This window comes from Paramisgurnus dabryanus, chromosome 12 (genome assembly GCF_030506205.2).
Source record: "Paramisgurnus dabryanus chromosome 12, PD_genome_1.1, whole genome shotgun sequence".
Taxonomy (NCBI): Eukaryota; Metazoa; Chordata; class Actinopteri; order Cypriniformes; family Cobitidae; genus Paramisgurnus; species Paramisgurnus dabryanus.
Genome location: NC_133348.1, coordinates 14,646,275 through 14,665,719, shown reverse-complemented (window position 1 = coordinate 14,665,719; position 19,445 = coordinate 14,646,275). Strand labels below are relative to the sequence as shown.

The 19,445-nt window shown below is 36.8% G+C and overlaps 1 protein-coding gene across 1 annotated transcript; it reads right to left on the bottom strand.

The window, feature by feature from the left end:
* Positions 1 to 2,531: 2,531 nt before the first annotated feature.
* On the bottom strand, positions 2,532 to 9,551 carry nr2e1 (nuclear receptor subfamily 2, group E, member 1). The gene is made up of 9 exons (XM_065255705.2): positions 9,100 to 9,551; positions 5,925 to 6,070; positions 5,411 to 5,498; positions 4,814 to 5,049; positions 4,536 to 4,682; positions 4,333 to 4,429; positions 3,978 to 4,127; positions 3,692 to 3,797; positions 2,532 to 3,536 (listed from the first exon to the last, which is right to left on the bottom strand). Exons 1-9 carry the CDS (start codon positions 9,155 to 9,157, stop codon positions 3,374 to 3,376), a joined length of 1,191 nt encoding a protein of 396 aa, XP_065111777.1. The 5' UTR covers positions 9,158 to 9,551; the 3' UTR covers positions 2,532 to 3,373.
* Between the last annotated feature and the right edge of the window lie 9,894 nt (positions 9,552 to 19,445).

The following is a 19,445-nucleotide window of genomic DNA, read 5'->3' as shown; positions in this document are numbered from 1 at the left end:
ATTGAATGGGGCTAGGCTAAATGCTAACACATTCGTGACGTGCTGTACAAAGATTAAGTGCACGCATTGAATAAAGATAGGTATGTATTAATTCATCTAAGTTGAGGTAAGAACATAGTAAAATATAGATTTTTCTTTAACCAATGAATATAAATCCTGCACAGGTATTGTTCATCCACACAACATGGGAGCTTATGAATTGACAAACTGATACAGAAACGATATTTTAAAATAGTTTGCACTATTCACACTTTATCCCAAGTCTGTTTTCTTTGCTTAATTAATTAGAGAACTTTGGTGGGGTTTTTTTTAAGAAGATTTACTACAACTATTTCCACAAAAACATGCTTAAGTGTTTCTGGTCAGCCATGTGCCACCATATGAAGTATAATTTGACCTGACCTGTTTTGTTTTTTTAAGTTTCAGTTGTAGCTAGTTGTTTTAAGTCTATCACTGTTCCTACAGTATCTGCATATGGGTGATTCTCAGGAAATCCAGACTTAGAAGGTGTCCAGCATCAGTTTTTTTTTAAAGCCCTTATTGAAGCCAATTTGTTTTGCACATATAAGATTAAGGTCTGAACTTACTAGCACCATTATTTTTAGAGGATTTGAAAAATATTTCCTATAGAATTATTTAAATTTTTTAGATTATCATTATCAAAAAATTATCATTACCGCAACATGAAATTACATTAAATAAATGCATTTACAAACTCATGTTTCGGTAATGAGAACTCTCCACAGTTTGTGCACAAAAGTTGTCTAGGTACCACGACAAACAAAATTTCAACTTTTATCTGGAGAGAAAAAAATAAGAACTGCTTACCTGGTAGCCATCTTGAGTGTCAAAGTCAATTATGTCCCTTCCAACAATTTTTTTTTTTAATGTTAGTTCCTCAAGGGCTTAAACAATGATTGAAAATTGTTGCGGAAGATGAGAAATTGCTCTTGGACACATTTATATTCTTTATATTGTCTCTACATTTACCAATGATCACCAAATACCACGTTTCTTTACTGTAAATGTTTATAGTATAACATGCACTGAAGCTTTTATTTTTTAGGTTTTTTAATTATAAATATTTCCATGTCAAAGAACCCAAATCCAGTCATGGACACGTTGCGGTAATGAAAATTTTCCCTTTAAATGTGGAAAAAACAACAAAATTGGTTTGTATGTCGTCATTTGAAATCATGTGCAAAATAGTACATGAAGAAATGTTTGTAAATTGATTCTTATTTTGATACTTTTACTTAGCATTTACTTTTTTTTATTAAAATGTAATCTTATAGCAAGGCAATATCTTTTTACTTAAAAATTAAGTTAATTTGTTTACCAGACTCTGCTTTACATTTTCCATAATCAGACACACAGTAATTTTTTATCAAATAAATTTGGCCTCCATTCAACACCTCTACACAGCTCTCTGAACACTGCCTTTAAGTTCTACTTTTTATAATGTTTCATATGTAATTAACAAACTGTGTTCTACATGCTGGTTTGAGAAACAGGCTGCCGACATAATGGTTAAAAAGAGAGGACTACAGTACAGTGATCTTAAGTGTGTGATCTACAGCAACACTGAGAAACAGGTGTGTTTGTATTGTTTGTAATTGCTGAACAAGATGCTGCAATTACAAGCCTAAATTCTATTTTACATCTAACACTTACTTATTTTAAATTGATTGTTATTTTGTGTCTTGCTTGGCAGATTGCACCGAAATTACTTTTGAAGTGATGCACATACTGTGGAGAGTCAACATGCGCAGCAATTCTGGATAAGGTAAAGAAAAGGGTAACGCCGCTTGGCTCATGTAACCTTGGAGTTCGCTCCACGTCAGTGCAGCCCATTAAAAAAGGAACTAGGCTAAATTGGATTGGAAGTTGTCATTGCAATCATGTTTCTTTCTATTGTGTCCTCTTTAATAAAAAATGCAATTTGGGCAAAGCCCTTGATTTGTGAAAGAGTGCTTGAAACCCTGAGCCGTACGAGGCACAGCAACTTCACTCAAGGTCCAGGGTATTGTATCGGCAATGGTTCAATATGCACTTATATACAGACATAACCCTCTTTCTATCCCCGTTTAGAACCCTGTTTAGGGTGAAATGGACCCTTTTATGTAGAAGAGGAATGCTTTGTAGTTACCCTAAAAACCTACACTGCATAAAAATGGTTCCTAGCTGTCACTAGGAACCGCTACCCTTTAAAAAGAGCACCTGAAGAGTTCACATTAGTACCTCAAAGGTACATATTGGTACCAACGAGTGTCTGTTTGTACTGTTAATACACATATTGGTATCAATACATATCTGTACCTATATTAGGAACTTTTTAAAGGGTACTACCAAGTGACAGCAAGGGACTATTTTTTCTGACGGACAATGTACACCAAAGGAGCCATTTACAGTGACAAACCATGTGATAATATTTAATATTTATTCTAATATTTTACAACAACTTTCACAAAAATTATCACTGTACAACGAGAAATGTATATACAAACTACCAAAAAAAAAATCAAGTGCTGACCGTGTTACTTTTTGAGGGTTAGTAACAACTCAAAGTTTAAATGGTGACCTTTAACATGGGCCTAACATTGAGCAGAAATGCTTTCAAACATCAATTAAATTACATTTGCAGAGTACAAAAGTCACAATGCTGAACAAAATATCCAGATGAGTTTTAATGCCCTGCCTGTGAACTGTAATGATATGTTAAGGACACAAGGATGCTGCAGCCTCAATCACGTGATGCATGTCCTGTTACCTTCCAGCAGACTTTTATTAGCAGGTTCAGGTGTATTTTTAATTCAGATTAGAGTTGTAACTTCTGCTGGAAGGTAAATATCTAAGCAAAGGGCTCATGTAACAGTTCTGACTTGAAGGCCTTTGGTTTTCAGCACTAGTCAAAGGGACAGCGACTTCTCTGCAATCCAGTCATGGTTTCTTTTTGGTTTTCTTTTGGACAGAACATTATACAAATAATCCCATCGTAATGACTGATTGTACATAGCCTCACAGACAGTCCATTCAAATATATGACTACAAACTCTATACTTCTGTATTGAATCTTCAACAAAAACAGATTAAGCTTGTTATGTTATTTCCATAAACGAACTTAAATAGATTAAAAGTAAATCAATTAGAAAATTGCTGTTTAGAAATCTGTTAAACCTTCTTTATTTCTAAGCAGTGAATTCAACTGGTAGAGATTCAGTCTATTTAATTTCCCTGCGTAATAACATCTTGACATTGGTAGAGCTTTGTTCTCCAAACAAGTGCATGAATGATCACATTAGGGCATCGGCGTTCCGGCGTCCATGCGAATGTCGAGGTCAAAAATACATTGTATTTCGATCTTTTGTCGAGCTCATATATCACTGGATTTGTACATGTCGGAGAGCAGTCGTGTGATGGGAACGTTTCCGATGGTCTTTTTGAAGAACACTTCTTCAATGGTGGATGGGCCAACTGAGCGCAGGGCAGGCAATAGCAATAGCAGTTTCCCAAAGCGACACGGCTGGGTCGGGTACCTGTAACGCAGACATTAAATCTCAATTTCAATAACATTTGGGGAATTTTTGTAGCTCACTTGAACAGTGCAGCACACATTAAATGAAACAAGAGTAGTGTTTTGGAAAAAGCGTCAGCCGAATGCGTAAATTGAATGCGTAATGCGGTGTTTTACCTGGTGTGGATGTAGCTGTTCAAAGTGAGCTGGGCTTCATCTTGAAGAGCTGCAATGGCACTGGCGTTGCGAAAGCTTCTCAGTTCAGATCCACTGTGTGTTGGAACTGCAATAAGAAAAGAAAAAACAGATTGGTTTAGTAAATCTAAATGGTCATGGCTTTCACAGTGCAATAGAGAAAATTCAATTCATTAAAATAACCATAAAAAAACTTTTGAGTACTGGACAATATATGCCGTCTATTTGATCGTATCTACTATTTGTGTGATGTTTTAATAAATTGTACCTGCTTTGAAGGTGACGATGCACTTTAGGCACGCAAACTCCGTCGCGTCTAGTCGGAGCTGTCTGAAACGCGTCACCACCTCCTGTAATGCCTGGATCTCTGAGATGATCTTGTTTAGTCTCTGCGAGTCTGTGTTGTCTGTGTTCATGCCTTACACGTGATCAAACATTGAATTGTAAGCAACAAATATTTGTAAAAGTAGAAACAACAACTGTCCGATTGTATGTCCTATTTAATCGATAATTTGTGTAGATTGAAAGTAATAAAAGTGCGTAATTGTTTGCCAAGTGCGTAAATGTAATGTAAATAATAGCCAAGGACAGTTACATCATTCTTACTATGTTGTATGCAATACCTGAAACAGCTAGGAGTGTGCTGGAGTCCACAGGGATGGCCCACTGCGCAATGCCCAACACAAACAACTCCCTCCAGGCGTCTTCTAAAAGGATCAACTGCAAAAAAAGTATTATTTCTTCATGATCATGTTTTATTATGGTTTAAATGTTGGCATAAATATTTGTTTTAATACACTGATACTTTATTGAACACTGTGTTTACCTGGTCAGGTAGGGGGAGAGTGGAGAAAGCCGGAACACTTTTGGCCCATTTAATGCTCATGAAAAGCAGACGCGCAGCTGATTCACACACAGACTCCGTCGCCACTTCATACAGGTACATAGGAGTGCCACTGACTTCATGAGGATACTGAAAGGCAATACATTTTGGAATGAAACTTCTGCAAGTAGACAATGGATTTAGTTACAGTTATGGTTACTTAAAGAATAAATTAATACATTTGATAAACTCTTTAGATTCACTAAACGCACTATAGTTACCTTTGGTGTGGGCTGGGCGAGTCCCACAATGGCCTGTCGTTCCGGTGTACTTGTGACTGTATTTAACTCCAGATTGTGAGGCTCCAATTGGGTAACTGTAGTAAAAAACGGCGGACCCGGGATGGACGCAGATGGGAAATGGGTGGAGGAACCGTTCACCTCCTTATGCCCTCGGAAATACAGTGCCACCTGCTTACGAATTGTCGACGTCCTCGGCCCTCTCTCGTGCTGCACAGCTGCATTGATGTTTAAAATACGTGAGTATTTTTATCGTAATAAAAGAATTGACATTAAAAAAATAATTTAATGGGGGTAACAGACATCATATAGTGTGGGCATAACCAGTCGAGGGAGCCCAGAGAATAAATGGGGGATGGAGCTCCAGTTCAAGTTACAGAGGATTTCCTTCATTAATCCACATAATAGCCTCAAAACATTATGCAAATTACACGCATAAATATAGTGGGATTTTTAAAATATAAAGTATGTCCTAACTAGAGTCCCCCCTCATTTCCATTACTGAGCATAACAATAGCTTTTTATAATAGTTATGCATAGGCCTTCTTAATATATAAAAATGTATTTATAAGCACTTACCATCTTTATTCATATTCACTTCTAAACACTTTTTCAAGCGACAAGCGCGACACTGATTTCTGTGCGTTTTGTCTACTGGACAGCCACCCTGAAGTTAAAAGAAATGAAAGAAGAAAAATCAGAAAAACACTGTAAATTTCGTTTTGCAATAATGACATAAACACAGCCTCTTCTACTATTCTCCAATGGTCTCCACTCCACAGGTATGTGGGAATGGCAGAGTAATGACGGCTATTGACTCGCTCCCCCGTCGCACGGCCAATAGTCTCATTCCCGCCTACCGCTCTCCAAATCCACCCAGTCCCGCCGGTGCGTTAGATTGGATTACACCTGTTACACTAGACGGGGCAAAGGGCCCTCAAAGGCGCGGGAGGGGGCTCACTTCTGGGATAATCTTTCAATTATGAAAATCACTGGCGCTGTAATCTAGTCCTTAGACGCGCTTACTTGGATCAAATTAAGATGATGCTGTTATGGCTCAAACACGTCGCTGTAATTGATGACTGTAGCTCACCTGTGTGCCAGATTTGCAGACATACGTTCTGTTTCTTCTTATGCTCCTCTTGAAAAATCCCGAGCAACCATCGCACGCGTAAACACCGTAGTGCTTTCCAGAGCTGCGGTCACCGCACACTTTACAAGGGATGTCCAGAATCCGACCTGCGAAGAACAAAAAGTATTCGTTCGTGTCATAAAACTTGGCTCAATTTCTTTTCTTTTGAATGAGAAATATACACAAAGGGCCAAACGGAGACCCAAATGCAGAATTGTATAATAAAATAAATTCTAAAAGTTTTTTGTTAGACATTTAATTTCCACAGATTAACTGCAAACTGCACAGGTAGCACAAAACGTTCTTTGAAGCCAAAAATGGTTATTGAGGCTTTTAAAGATAATAAAGAATTTGTTATTTTAAGAACCTAAATGAAAGGTTCTTTCTGTAACCAAAAATCTTCACAAATCGAGATTATAGTTGTGTCATTTTTTTTGTATCTTGTATTAATACTAATCTAATCATTTTAAGTTTATGGATTTGGCAGATGTATAGAAACAGGCATTTAGAGTAGGCCTATATATTTTTTTAAATCATCTGTTTGTTCCCTGGTAATCGAACCCATGACCTTTGCCTTTTAACGCAATGATTAAGCTACATGATAACTTTGGTTGAATTTAGAATACCTTGTCTCGATCAATCTCCCAGCAAGAAAGCAAATAATTATGTTTAATTAATGTTTAAATGCATATTTCAATAAATCAGTGCAAAGGAATTTGTTAACCGCGCATTGGTGGGAAGCGTCATATCGCAAGTCCCATAAAACAATGTTCAGTAGACGCGCACAATGGCGACATTAGGAAGAGTGTTAACTTAATGATTTCCCCATTGAGCCTCGTCTGACTGGCCTGGTCTCTACAAGCTGCCAACCCCGCTTCATAATGAACCTCGACAACTGCTTTCTTCGCGCCGTCTATAGGCTCGCGGATTAGGGAGTGACACGGGAGAATAATGCGCACCAGCGCGTTTCAGCGACTCCAGTGAAGTGTATGCAAATGAACGTGGAGTAAATGAAAATTGTGATTTTTTCTTGTGTGCGCAGAACACTTTTTTTCTGTATTTGAGTCTGTCAATAGAGCTATATTTGCATGTATATAGGAGAGTCGTTTAGAGGAACGGCTATGTAATTACACTGACATATGTCCACCTGCTCATTGATTTTCCAGTGACCCGTCAAAATGGGTAGCATGGGAATTCGGATATGGACCGGTGACGAAAGAGAAGGAAAACGACTTAGTGCCCTCAGACTTTTTTTAAACAGGAGAGGCAAAGAAAAAAATCACTCAGTTGCATGCCAGATGTTTTAATAGATGATCGTCAATGTCCTTTTTTTTTCTAAAAAAAAAAAAAAACCCACAACACTTAAAAATTAAAATGCTACATGATGCCATGAAGGACCTCCGAAAGTTTGTGTGGTTCCATGCAGAACCTTTAACATCCAAATAACCTTTCCATTTCATCAAAGGTTCTTTGTACTAAAAACTGTTATTTAAACTATTAAGAGTAAGAAATAAATTATCCATTTAGGAACCTTTGACTATGGGTAAATAAAAAAATCTTCTTTTATGACATCGCTGTGAAGAAACGTTTGCAGCACCTTTATTTTTAAAGTTAATTCATTTAACCTGAAATGTTTCATTAGCAGCGGTCTGTGTTTGCATCTTGCATAAAAGACAGAAAACTTCAACTTGTTGCATTTTGCCACGGGGTCGTTTTTTAAAACTTGAATGCTGCTTTACTATAAAGTGTTTAAATTTATATTTGCTTTCTATTTTAAACTGAATTTACAACAACTTTCAGTCTATTTCCACTGTTACCAAAGTCATAAATCCTGAGGTTTTAATGTCTTAATTTGTAATGGTAATTAAAAAGCATCAAGACAGCTCCTGTTTCGAAGACGTCATGGCCTACTCCCCACTTCCAACAACGTCAAATACCACCATAGCATAATTTAACAATGGTGTGAAAATAAAATTAATTTAAATTAATATCTAGGTTAATAAACATATAGGCGAACCAAAGACAGATTTGTTTTAACGGATGGACCACGTCCATAACTTTTACTATGGAGGTCGCAGTCTATTGCATTTTGCAGTTGTTTAAAGACACATAGCATATTTCATTACTGTAAACAGCATCCACATGCTGCATTGGGTGGCGTAATTCTGAACCTAATTGACTTTCGACCACCCAAAGAGTGCAAGTGCTCACAGTTTCATTTCTGTAAAATATTTTTGTTATCTTGATATTATTTGTAAACATTATATAGGATAACATAAAAAGTGAAACACATGTAAAGTGTAATCACAAAAGTTGATGAGCTCAACGTTACAAATAACAAAGAAAAGTTTAGGCCTTAACATTATTTAATGTTTCGGTTGCACTGTGGGGAATTACTAATTTGGACTAAAATTATAGGTAACATTAAATATTGTTTAATCTAAAAAAAAAATTTTTAAATTCTGTTAATTAAAAATAATTTGCAAGTGTGACTCAGAAACAACTGTACCATTTAAATTAGTTGTTGATTTTTCTCATTTTTTTCTGAGTTTCCATTTATATTAATCAAAAACTCAAAGAAAAGCGCAAATTGAAAGTAGAACCAACTCATTATACTGGTATATGAAATAAGTATAATTTATTTTCTTAGAAATATTCTGTCACTCAATTTTCTAGAATTAGTAGAAAACTTTATACATTTTAAATATCAGAGCACTCCCATTCTTGTTGCTTTGAAATTAATTTATAAGTCATAGAATAACCAAAATAGATGCTCAGAGCACCCAAATAGAGAAAACTTGTTGTTAAAACATTATGCACAGTTTACGCACACTTTACGCATTGTAATTAACATTTTTAAAGAAAACGCGCTGTTCAGCCTATCTGTAGAATTTAAAGGAATTGTGTCAGTGTGCTTCCAGCAGTTAAAGAGCATAACTAAAAGTGCTACTTTTAACTTATTTAGGAATAATAATTAATATCATCTTTTTTTTCGAAAAAAAAGTTTATTTTTCATTCTAGTGGAGGTAGGCAACATTTGCAAACATTTTAAAAAGCGTATAACAACTCTGGAGAATCTTAACACCATAACCATTACTCAATAATCGTATTTCGAAATCAAAACAAGATTACTTACTGGATTTGACATTTAAAATATCCAAACAACCACTTGTTGAACCAGCAGGCTTGCTCATATTGAAGAAGTCTTCTGCTCCAAGAAAACTGTGTCGAAACTTTTCAGGCCCAGGGAAGTCTAACACTTATAACTTTGATCGAATTTAAACATAAATTTGTCATCCGTTTCACAGTGTCCAGATGCTGCACTTGCTTCTGTATTTATTTCTTTGATTATGTCCAAGTCGCTCCTCTTGTTTTTCAGCAAATAGAATCCGGATTTGGTTTGCCTTGATTGATGAGATGGATGCTGCCCCACAGACAAGATACACACGCCGGTTCCTGGTCTCTCAGCGCTACGGAAAGTTGACACCAACTACACTGCATAAGCAAAGCGTCTACCTGCTCGCAGGTTCAAAAGTACAACACGAGCTGGGAAATGTCTCAGCCCGAAGCCTCGGTGAGTGACTTTGTGATGTGTATCGTCAGATTAAAGGCTTGCTAATATGTATGAGATGTATTAGAGTAAGAGGGCGGGAGAGAGGGAGGGTGGGAGGAGAGCCCAACTTCCTTTGACCACTTAGCTTTTCCCTGCCTTCTGCTTCAACTCCTGCTCGCGCATGACGTCACATGGAGGATGAAGTGATATTGCATACACAGTGAGTCAGTGAGAGACTGTCAGAGGCTAATGCTGAGCTCTATAGGAATGGATTAGGCTGTTTAAATGACTAAATTAAATGTTTGTCTATAGCTTACTCCTTCTTCTCACTGATTTAGGGAAAATTGCCATCCCCTTACAGATTTATGCTGACCACAGACAGGCTATAGTAAATAGTTTACACGATTTAATATTCTATTACAATAAAACATGTGAGCATAATTACTTTTTGTCTGTGCAGCGATCTTACTTTCTATCGATGAGCGAGCTGTCCTCGCGCATGATTTCTGAATCCTTTCGTAGCGCGCGTGCACCTGTTGCGTTCGCAGGTTTCGCAGAGCCTCTTTCAATCCCAAATGTTACACCGACGTTTCTTTCTCGTCTGAGTAGGTTTTTATGAATGGCGTCAAAACTTATTTTTTTTTGCCAGGCCATATAGGCTAGTGTTTGTTGCATTTTAATTTACACGTTTCGCCTATAAGATGTAATCATTTTTTATTTTGTATTTTGCACTGCACGCTGCTCCATAAGAGCAGACCAGTTCAACAAAACATTTTTCCTGTGTGTTCCTCAAAATAGTTTATTTATATTGTTATTATTTAATTTGTTTTAATTTTTCTCATTTACGTGGGGGATAAAATAAATAAATAAATAAATAATAATAATAAAATAAATATGTAAAACATACAAAAATTATGTATGTTACATATTTGCACAAATGTGTCAAATGTAAAATAATTTTTATTGGGTACAGGTTGATTGGGTAATTGAGATGTGAGAAACTATCCCAGTTTACTTGATTATATATTTATAGGGTTAGCAGTGCAAAGGTCATGGGTTCTAACCCATGTCACGTCGAACACGGGAATAGCAGTGATAACAAATAAAAATAAAACCGTCTGCCATTAAAACTAACCATTTTTACTCGGTGTGTTGTCATGTAGCCTATATATAAAAAATATAAAAAAAATAAAAAGCTGTTGTCTTGAGACTGTTCTAAACTGATATTGTCTGTTTTCAAGGGCGCAAAAAGTCGAAAACAGTCTTGGTTTTGATGTGCGCTCTGGTTTGGAGAGGACAAATGCGCGCGACAGGGAGAACCACAACTGTACCCCTTTGAGAACGTGCTCAGTGACATCTTGACCTTAACAGCGTGCCATGTTGTGGCCACCTCCAGTAGACATCCATATATTAGATTTAATTATGAACATTCCCACGGTAGCTCGAGGCCATATGGGAACCCTAAATCTGAGCGTAAACGTGGCGAGCAGGGGCGTATCTAATCGCAATTAGTGATTGTCATGTCCTCCTTTAAACGGTGCTCTCTGTGCACTGAAAAGAAATTAGGATTTTTGACAGGTGAATGACTGGTGAGTTTTTAAAAACGTTGTATGTCAAAGGACGCAAACAATTTCTCTGTAGGCATCAACAAACTGCAGGTCACGAGTGACCAAATCAAAAAATGAAAAACTGAGTCAAATGACCTATAGTTATTTATATGATCTTTATTGTTTATTTAAATATGATATATTTGATTGAAAACCCATTTGTCAATACTGATTAGTCTTTCTGGCTCATCTCCCACTTTCTATGTGTTTTTATGTGTGTGCGTATGAGTGTGTGCCTTATAGGGGTGGGGTGGTCTGCTCCTAGTAATCTGCTTAACTTGCCCTAATCCTGTCATTCATAGATAGTCTTTACACAAACATAACCAACATCATGGTTACCCTGGCTGCTTGCTTTCACTTTTTGTGCTTGTGACTCTCCTCTCAATAACAGTCAATGAAAATCTCTGACAAAGAACCATCTGATTGTGTATCTAGTTGTTGGCTTGACAGAATCAGTATGCAACTGCTTACTTAGCCCTTAAAGTGGAGAGGTCCGTAACCACTTCGGTAGCAACATGTCGAAGATGCTGAAAAAGACTTTTCAATGATGAGACTTTGTTCTGGAAATATCTTGTATATGTCACTGAGGGGGCATTAGACCATAGGGGAAGGATGCAAGTGTTGATTTTGGCTATAAAGTACATCATGCATTATTTAAGTAACTGTTGAAGACCGTTGCACTGCTATCAATATTTGAAGATGTAAATTACTGCATAATAAAGACAGCAGATTGACTAATAAACCTTACAACACAGAATTAATTTATTCACAATGCAATGGACAAACATTAATTGTTGGGTGGACATAAATGGAATCATTATTTATTGATTGATATGATAAACAATAAGAACAAATATTTCTTTTCAAATCTTTAATTTATCAGAAAAAAACACAACCCCAAAGCTATGGTCATTTAATAATTAAAACCAGACATATTATTATTGTGACAACAGTAATGATGTTTTCTGCAGGGCCATTTATTTGTCAGTTCAATAACTACACAATAAAAGACTAAGATACTGCTGAGATTCAAATCGTTACATGTCTGGAGTTTACAAACGTAAACTGTGTATATTATGATGTTATTGAACATTATTGAAAATCAATATTTGTAAAAATTATTTTGTATATGTAACTGCTTGTATCCATATTGCAATCCATGGTTTTCTCCAGATATTTCACCTGATTACACAACACTAGTTGTTGTTTTTCAAGAGTCATAAAATTATCTTTATATTTTCTATTTTGTAAATAATTTGTTATTACAATCGTTGCATACAGAAACAATATTTTATTGTTTCCGTTTTCATTCTGGGTTGCTAACAGTCTGATTACACTCGTAAAGTTCACTTTGGTGTATCTATCTGTCTTTGTAAATATAAATTTTTAAATATAAGTATAACTAAGATATTAAACAACCTGAATTGACTATATCTGCAATTTCTAAGGAAGACTAGAAATCTATTTTTTCCATAGTATGACGTTTAATCACCTCATTTGGATATTTTACCCATATTTTACAACATCTTTGCTAATGTGCATTTTTTAACCTCTTATTATAACTGATGAACATTACAGATTCACTTAAACAGATTTTTTAACATTTAACCTAATATCAAAATTAATTGTATAATATTTTGTCTCTCTGTACAGTCCATTTAATGTGCATTGTTATTCATTTAAGGGTAACTTACCAGCACACCCCCACACACCTATTAATGCCAGCCTACACTTTTATATAAAAAATATTAATTATATACCATTAATAAAAGCCTAACACATCCTCACCCAGTCTAACTGGCAGGTCGATGGACGCTTTCTGACAAATCTATTTGGGGCAAATTGTCAGTGAGAAACTTCCGCCTGAGCTAGCCCGGACAAAACTGGCTGTTGGACGGACTAAATCCTACTGCAGGAGGGTCGGGACAATGGTCTGTGAATGTGTTGATGTGCTGGCAGTGGCTTGGGCCTGACAATGGCTGGATTAATTGGTCCCTTGGCTGACTGATTTGAGATGGCTTCACTCGGGTCCTCTCCATGGGGAGCCCCATTGTCCTTCTCCTGATTCCCACTTTTCACAAACTCCAAACAAAAGTCAATTTCTTTCTCAAGGGGTTTTGGAAGAAGAGGAGAAATATCGAGACCTCGCGGTTCGGCCTCGCAAGAGGTGACTTTAAAAGAAAGCTCCTTTCTCCCCTCATCGTCTAAGTTTTTAAATGGATGACTTAACTCGTTCCGTTTCCCTTTCTCACTCCTTAAATCACCCTGTTCCTCCCGGGACTTGAGGTGTTACCGTGTGTATATGAGAGGCTTCTCCCGCGGGCACCTGTTGAGAGTGCTGGCAGGCCGAGCTGAAGAGCTCCCTCTCATTAATATTAAAACATCAGAGATGCCATCATGTTGCTGCGCTGAAATCGGTCTGATGTTGTCCCCCCCGACCCGACTCCCTGGGGACCGACTCTCCGCTTCCACGGTCACTCAGGCAGGGCCCCCCCACCGCCCTCTCATCACTGGCTGTCTCTTTTTCTGTCCTCTCATTATCATTCTGTTTTTTTTTAAGTCTCGTTAACAAATTATGACAGCTGGCTGGAGAAGCTTTAGACGTTCACACCATTTTGGCAAACAGTTTAAGGGCCCAAATGACAAACTTTATTTTGCTGTGACTTCAACTTATTTCTGTGTCTTTGCATCCTGTGACAGCTTAGCAATGGAATATTAAACAGAATTATTTTGCCTGCCAAAACCCATCAAATCATTATAAGACCTTTTGAGTACAATATACTGTTGCATATTAATTTTTTATGTTTCAGACTTAAGCTTTTAGCCATATTTCTCTTGCAGTTGCTTGAGAAAAGTCAGATCATTTTATAGGCTGTTTTGTTTTTATGCAGAATTACACTTCACCAAATGTTATGAGTAAATAAAGAGAAAAGAGTCAATAAGCAACACTTGTTTATTCATTTATTTTGTAATTATTAGGCTTTGTATTTAACTTAAATGATAAATAGATTAAATGAATAGGCTACAGAAGAAATAAAAAATAAAAATAAAAAAATAATAAAAAATAATAATAATATTAATAATAATAATTAAAAAAATTAAATAAAAAAATGTAAAAAAATAAATAAAAAATAAGAATGTAAAATAAGAATGTAAAAAAAAAGTAAAATAAAAATGTAAAATAAAAATGTAAAAAAAATAAAAATGTAAAAAAATAAAAATGTAAAAAAATTATATTAAAAAATAAAATAAATGAAAATGCCATAAAATTGAGTGTGGGTCTAGTTCTGACCTGCAGACTGCTTTTTACACCAAAACATATTTATTATTCTTCCTCCTGTCTAGCCTATTGCATGTGCATTTTTAAGTTTTGGTAAGTGCACAGACAGTTGAAATTGCTGACTGGATGTGAATGATGCTGTGATGCTGAAGCTGGACACTCTGACTGTGGGAATATCACACCCCACTCATTACATGAGGCTTCATTTTTGGGATAAGGCAGAGGGAGGGGATGTTATAAGGGAGGTGAGGGTTTGTAGGTTTAATTTATTGTTTTCCAAATAATTATGTGTGTTATGTTCATGCTCCATAATTCTCACATGCTCAGTCGATTAATAATTTTTTTGTTACATTTATGTAAATCTTAGCAGTTGCTAATATTTATGGCCCCCACATCTCTATTTCCTACACTGTGGGGAAGAGAGGTGGGTTTGGCTGGTAGGTGGCCTAATTGAATGCGTTAATAAGGCTACAGGCCAATAAGTGTAATTATACCTTCACGTTTAAAACTTTGAATTTCTGGTCGAGAAGCGATAATCATACAGTTGCCAGACAGACTAGAAAGTTTTTTCCCCAAACTCTGGGTTTTTCAAAAGGTTCGAACACAAATGGTACACAGAAGACTGGCCCTTGGCCCTCACTCCTGAGACCCCAAACTATCATTCATAACCTTTCCGCGTTACTCCGAAAAGGAAAAGAGAAGAGAGGAGAGTAGAGAAGGAGGGGAGAGGAGGACTGTGGGGAGGACCATGGACGCTTATTTAAAAAGACTTCCTTTATTGGACCATGTGCAGGCAGTTCACTCACAAAGGCCTTAAATAGGATATTTTCTGTTCCCTATAGTTGCTTTCCCTTTTAAGTGCCGAGGCAAAAAAAGTAAGTTTACAACTCCTCTTACAATGAAGCTCTTCACTCCCAGGTTGCTGAGACCCGGGCTGACCTGGGAAAGTTAATTAGGAGGCCAACAATGAGCGAGCCCGAGCAAAATACCTCGCCTCTCCTCTAGCCAAAGATGTCATCCATTAATTAGGCAAATCTTTAAGGTGGGCTTATTGAATTTACAGAAAGGCCGCAGATTGGGCGGGCCGCGTTTTTTGATCAGGCCCTCGCCCCAAACAATGCCTTCTCCTGGTTAAGGAAAAAGGGAGGGGATTGGTGGAAGGAGAGGAGGAAGAGAAATAGAAGGAGGGGAAAACAGGAGAGAGAGAGAAAAAGAAACGTATGGGTTGCAGAGGCTCAATGGGAATAAAGATGGGGAGATTCACAGGGGCTTGGGGGCATGCTTCAACGATGATGTCATGCAAAGGCAACCTGGGGGCTTGGGAAGAGTGGAAAGGAGGAGGGGGTCTTCAGCCACGGGGGCCACTCAAAGTTAACATGGCTGCATCTGGGCCAAAGCCGTCTCTCTAAAGGACCAAAATGCATATACACCCCTGCTGATCAGTGCTTTCATTCACCTAGCATCTGTGTTCCACCATGCTATTATTAATGCATTTTCTCAAGTACTACTACACATTATTTATTTCATCTGAAATCTCATTTACTTCAAATTCCTTTAGTTGACGAACATTTTTGATGAATAAGCTATCATACAGATATGATTGGTCAGTCTGATCTCACAGGAATTCGTAACTTTTATATGGTTAAGTTATATGCATACAATGTGAATCATACAAAAACTATGCATGTTAGAAAAAGCAATAATGAAGCCCCACCTCAAATCTAATGCCACATGGGGCGAAAGCAAATCAGACAAAAAGCGTACAAATGAGATATACAGAGTAAGTGTTATTCATCTCTTAAAATTGTTATGAATTGAGATATTGATATTGATATTCATTAGAATATTCAAAGTTCATTGACACATGTTTTCAGCATAGGTGGCAGTAAATTTCAACTTTTTTATTTTAGTATTCTCTAAGTATTTTATGTAAGGAATGATTGACGACGGGCCATTAAATTATAAGAAAATAATGCACACCCAAGGTGCAATGCGGCACGGCGCAAATTCAAAGGACCGGAGTCAATTATTCCTTTTTTACCACGGTTACCACAAACATTGCTCTGGTGCCTATTTTTAAGACATTTGAGAAGTTAGGTGTGCGGTTATGAGAAATTCATGCGTACCCACGGAACATTTCTCAGCCAATCAGAATACAGCATTCAACAGTCCCGTGGTATAAAGTATGTTAATTGTGCAATGATTCTAAAAAAAATTCAAAGTTTCCATTAAAAATTTACATAAAGTTTCTATTTATTAATCTAAATGTTTTCAGCCATTTTCTTTTTCAATTAGAAGACTTGGTAACACTTTACAATAAGGTTGTAATTAGTTAATGCGTTAACTAACATGAACTAATAATGAACAATACTTCTACAGCATTTATTAATCTTAGTTCATGTTAATTTCACTATTTACAATTTATAAAACCAAGCGTTGTATCAGTTAACACTAATTAATACCCCATGAACTAAAAATGAATAATTGTATTATTGACATTGACTAACATTAACAAGAATTAATACATATTGAAAAACTATATTGTTCATTGTTTGTTCATGTTTATTTTTTATTTTGTAACCATTCTGCTCAAAAGGAGTGGGCTGAAGCAAAGGAGCTTATAAGCACCCTCCCCCAAAAATTTATAAAAATTTATTTTACATAATACAAAAGCAACAACACAACGATACAACATCAACAACAAAAAACAATACGAAAATAAAACAAACAAATGGATTATATACACTTGCAATATCTGATCATGGTAGCAATACTCCTAACTTCTTTGTACTTATCGAAATCTTTTGTTTGTATTTATATTTAAACAGGTTAATATTTGGACATAGTTTTATCTTCTTTTTCAAATTATTTCACAAGGCTAAAACTTTTCAAGGTTGTACTATGTTTTGCATCCTAAAGTTAATTTCATCACGTAATGCATAACCACAAGAACGTTCTTGGAACCTTCTTTGTATTTGACTTTGTAACAATTTGTGCCTTGCTTTATATAGCATCTGTACTGATTGGAACTCAACAATGTCATAAAACTTCATGGTTTTTGATCATGTTAGTTAATGCATTTACAAATGTTTACTAATATACAATCTATGAAGAATTAAACTCTACATAATGTATTATATTATTATATTAGACTCTTCATGATATTATAAAAACTTTAACTTTTTACTTACCAAACATTTAGGTTTATAAGAGAATCAAATGCCAGTGTATGCTTAAAATCAATTAAAATGCTTTGGTGCTTTAATATTATCTTGACATGAGTGTATTAAAATGCAGGTTGCACCGAAATGTATTTCCTTGTATTGTTAAGTTTTCCATGCTCTCCAAAGCCAAGCTGCTCTCTTATTCAATGATGACTAATAAATCATCAACCCAAACTTTATACTGGCTTTCACTCTTTTAGTTTTCAAGGATTTAGGGCTGAAATTCAGCTCTTTAGGAATTTGATTAGAATTCCAGGCTTTTAAACACTGAGCTCTGGCATGCAAAGTCTTCTTTGCTGACTCTTGTACACAGGCAGGCAGTAGTTTGACATAAAAAAAAATGGGGCCAGTCAGATAACCACAGAGAGAGGCTTTGCATCCCTCTGTCCTTTTTGACATAACCAGTCTTTGTGAGCAAAAACCCTTTCTATTCAAGGCCAGATCCCTCATCTCATACAGCTTTAAGGGCACATGGGCTGAGCACTACCTCCCTAAAAACACCCTCCCCTGGTCGTCCTAATCGGAGGGGTGGATCTATGTGTTTTGTTGCTTGTCAAAAACAATCACTCTTCGGGCCATTACAGTTGCTGCACGTCCTCCTTTAATTGGTGTAACGCACGAAGGAATGAAAGCCGGGGCGGCCCACAAAAGCCGGTCAGTGAATGAGAGCCGACTCGCACTAAACTGCTCTTCAGGGCAAAAAAAGTTCATAGATGGCAACTAACAAGGGGCTGTAGGGGGGTCTTTCATTCGGTGATATCACGGGAGACACTGTCAACTGCCAAGCCCAAATCACATTTGGGCCTGTTTGATGTTAGCCTTAAAAATAGTTTTGAGGCATGATAAGAATGTGATAAATGGTTAATGGCTTATTTAAAAATTGGTCTGAAGTACAATTAAAAATTAAAATCATACTCTAACACACTTTCTGTGAAACTCACAGTGAGTGAAGGCTTACTCTGTTCATCCTTTTCTCTCTCTCTCCCCGGCCTGTGTTTAGAGGTTGTCAACCGGGTTTTATGTCCAGTTCGCTGGAGCTGAAAGAAGTCAGCATCGTGTCTTGTTATAAAACAAGACGTTCCTGCCTCCCGTTCCGGGTGAACGATGACCGGGGTGACTTGCACAGAGCGGCGGCCTCATCATGGCGCTCCACAGAGGCGACCAACAGTGAGGAAGTCAATGCCGCATTGTGTATCAAGCTAGCCGGCTACATGTTTGGTAATTATCCCGTCTGTTTGTTGGAGACTTAGATCTGTGAGCCAAGCAGGTCAACAGTGGAGCACAACACCGTCAACAAAGATTAACTTCCTCACGAATCATTGACATGTCTAGTTAAGGGAGGGAAACTCAAAATGCCACTGCTGATAAAACAATAGGAATGATCAGAGAATTTTTTCGAATTTAATGTTAGTGGAAACTCCAGTGGGCTCTGTGGGTCTTCGGGGTAGTGTTTCCGCATATTTTTTTAAAGGCAAAAAAGTTTTTCTGGTTAAAAATAAAAATAAATCAGTCAGTGAGCAAGAACATAAAAATCAGTGTTTAAAGGGACAGTAAGTAGGGTTTTAAGTGTTTTATTAGTCAAATTCAATGTCTTTATTCATAAATATGTCCTTGTTGGTGCCAAATGACCTCTGCCAATGATCTGACTTTTCTTTGTAAGCTTAGAATTTCTTCTCTTTACTTACATTGAACGGGTAAGTCCAAGGAGACTTCCATGTCGTTCCGCCATACTGAAACCATAATAACAGAGAGGGACAAAAAGCACTAGCCTACCAACGCGTTTTCGTTCAGAACACGTGAACTAGCTGAAACAGACAA

What these genes read in the sequence shown, in the direction of transcription:
- nr2e1 (XM_065255705.2), bottom strand. Translation starts at nt 9,157, where the DNA reads ATGAGCAAGCCTGCTGGTTCAACAAGTGGTTGTTTGGATATTTTAAAT. An exon ending in AGTGAATATGAATAAAGATG is followed by an intron (nt 5,050 to 5,410) that starts GTAAGTGCTTAT and finishes ACATCAATGCAG; the next exon opens with CTGTGCAGCACGAGAGAGGG. An exon ending in TCGCCCAGCCCACACCAAAG is followed by an intron (nt 4,683 to 4,813) that starts GTAACTATAGTG and finishes ATTGCCTTTCAG; the next exon opens with TATCCTCATGAAGTCAGTGG.